Source organism: Aplysia californica, unplaced genomic scaffold (genome assembly GCF_000002075.1).
Source record: "Aplysia californica isolate F4 #8 unplaced genomic scaffold, AplCal3.0 scaffold00592, whole genome shotgun sequence".
NCBI classification, from domain to species: Eukaryota; Metazoa; Mollusca; class Gastropoda; order Aplysiida; family Aplysiidae; genus Aplysia; species Aplysia californica.
In genome coordinates, this window is record NW_004797862.1 from 249,630 (window position 1) to 250,207 (window position 578).

Genomic DNA, 578 nt, shown 5'->3' on the forward strand with positions numbered 1-578 from the left:
CCCCCCATATGTATCTTCCCCAGTTAACGGCACACACATCAGCTCAGTCATCCACAAAGCCGTGATCGAGGTCAAAGAGACTGGAACCACAGCCGCCGCCGCCACCGTGGTCACCATTGTGGCCGAGAGTGTCATGATCCACTCAGACATGACCCACTTCCGGGCTGACCACCCCTTCCTGTTCTTCCTCCGGGACGACCAGACCAACCAAATCCTCTTCCAGGGAAAATTTTCCGGCTAGAGCACAGCCTGGGAGGAGCTCCGACTACCAACAGAAAGAGAATGATGAAAATATAGAGAAATAAAGAATGCGTGAAAAACGGCAACAAGAACAGAAGGATTTTACGTTTTATAGCATTGTAGGCTCGATAAGTCTTTAGTTTAGTAAAACAATTTTACAATTGTACATAATCAAAAATCCAGAATTCCTCAATACTGTTTTTGTGTGAACCTCAGAGTGCTACTGCTTCAATCAAAGAAAAACATTTCATTTTAGATTCATTTTTTAAAGTACCTTTCACCAGAGAGACAGTGCGATAAAACAGAGGTCGTACAACGTGCATGGAGACGTGCATTAA

The 578-nt window shown here is 44.5% G+C and overlaps 1 protein-coding gene across 1 annotated transcript in view; it reads left to right on the forward strand.

Annotated features, from left to right (window-relative positions):
* LOC101852044 (serpin B4) overlaps positions 1–334 on the forward strand; it is a gene marked incomplete at its 5' end in the record, with an annotated part of 4,225 nt that extends 3,891 nt beyond the window's left edge. Inside the window, 1 exon segment of the mRNA XM_005107316.2 lies at positions 24–334. Coding sequence (XP_005107373.2) covers positions 24–241 — 218 coding nt within the window.
* Between the last annotated feature and the right edge of the window lie 244 nt (positions 335–578).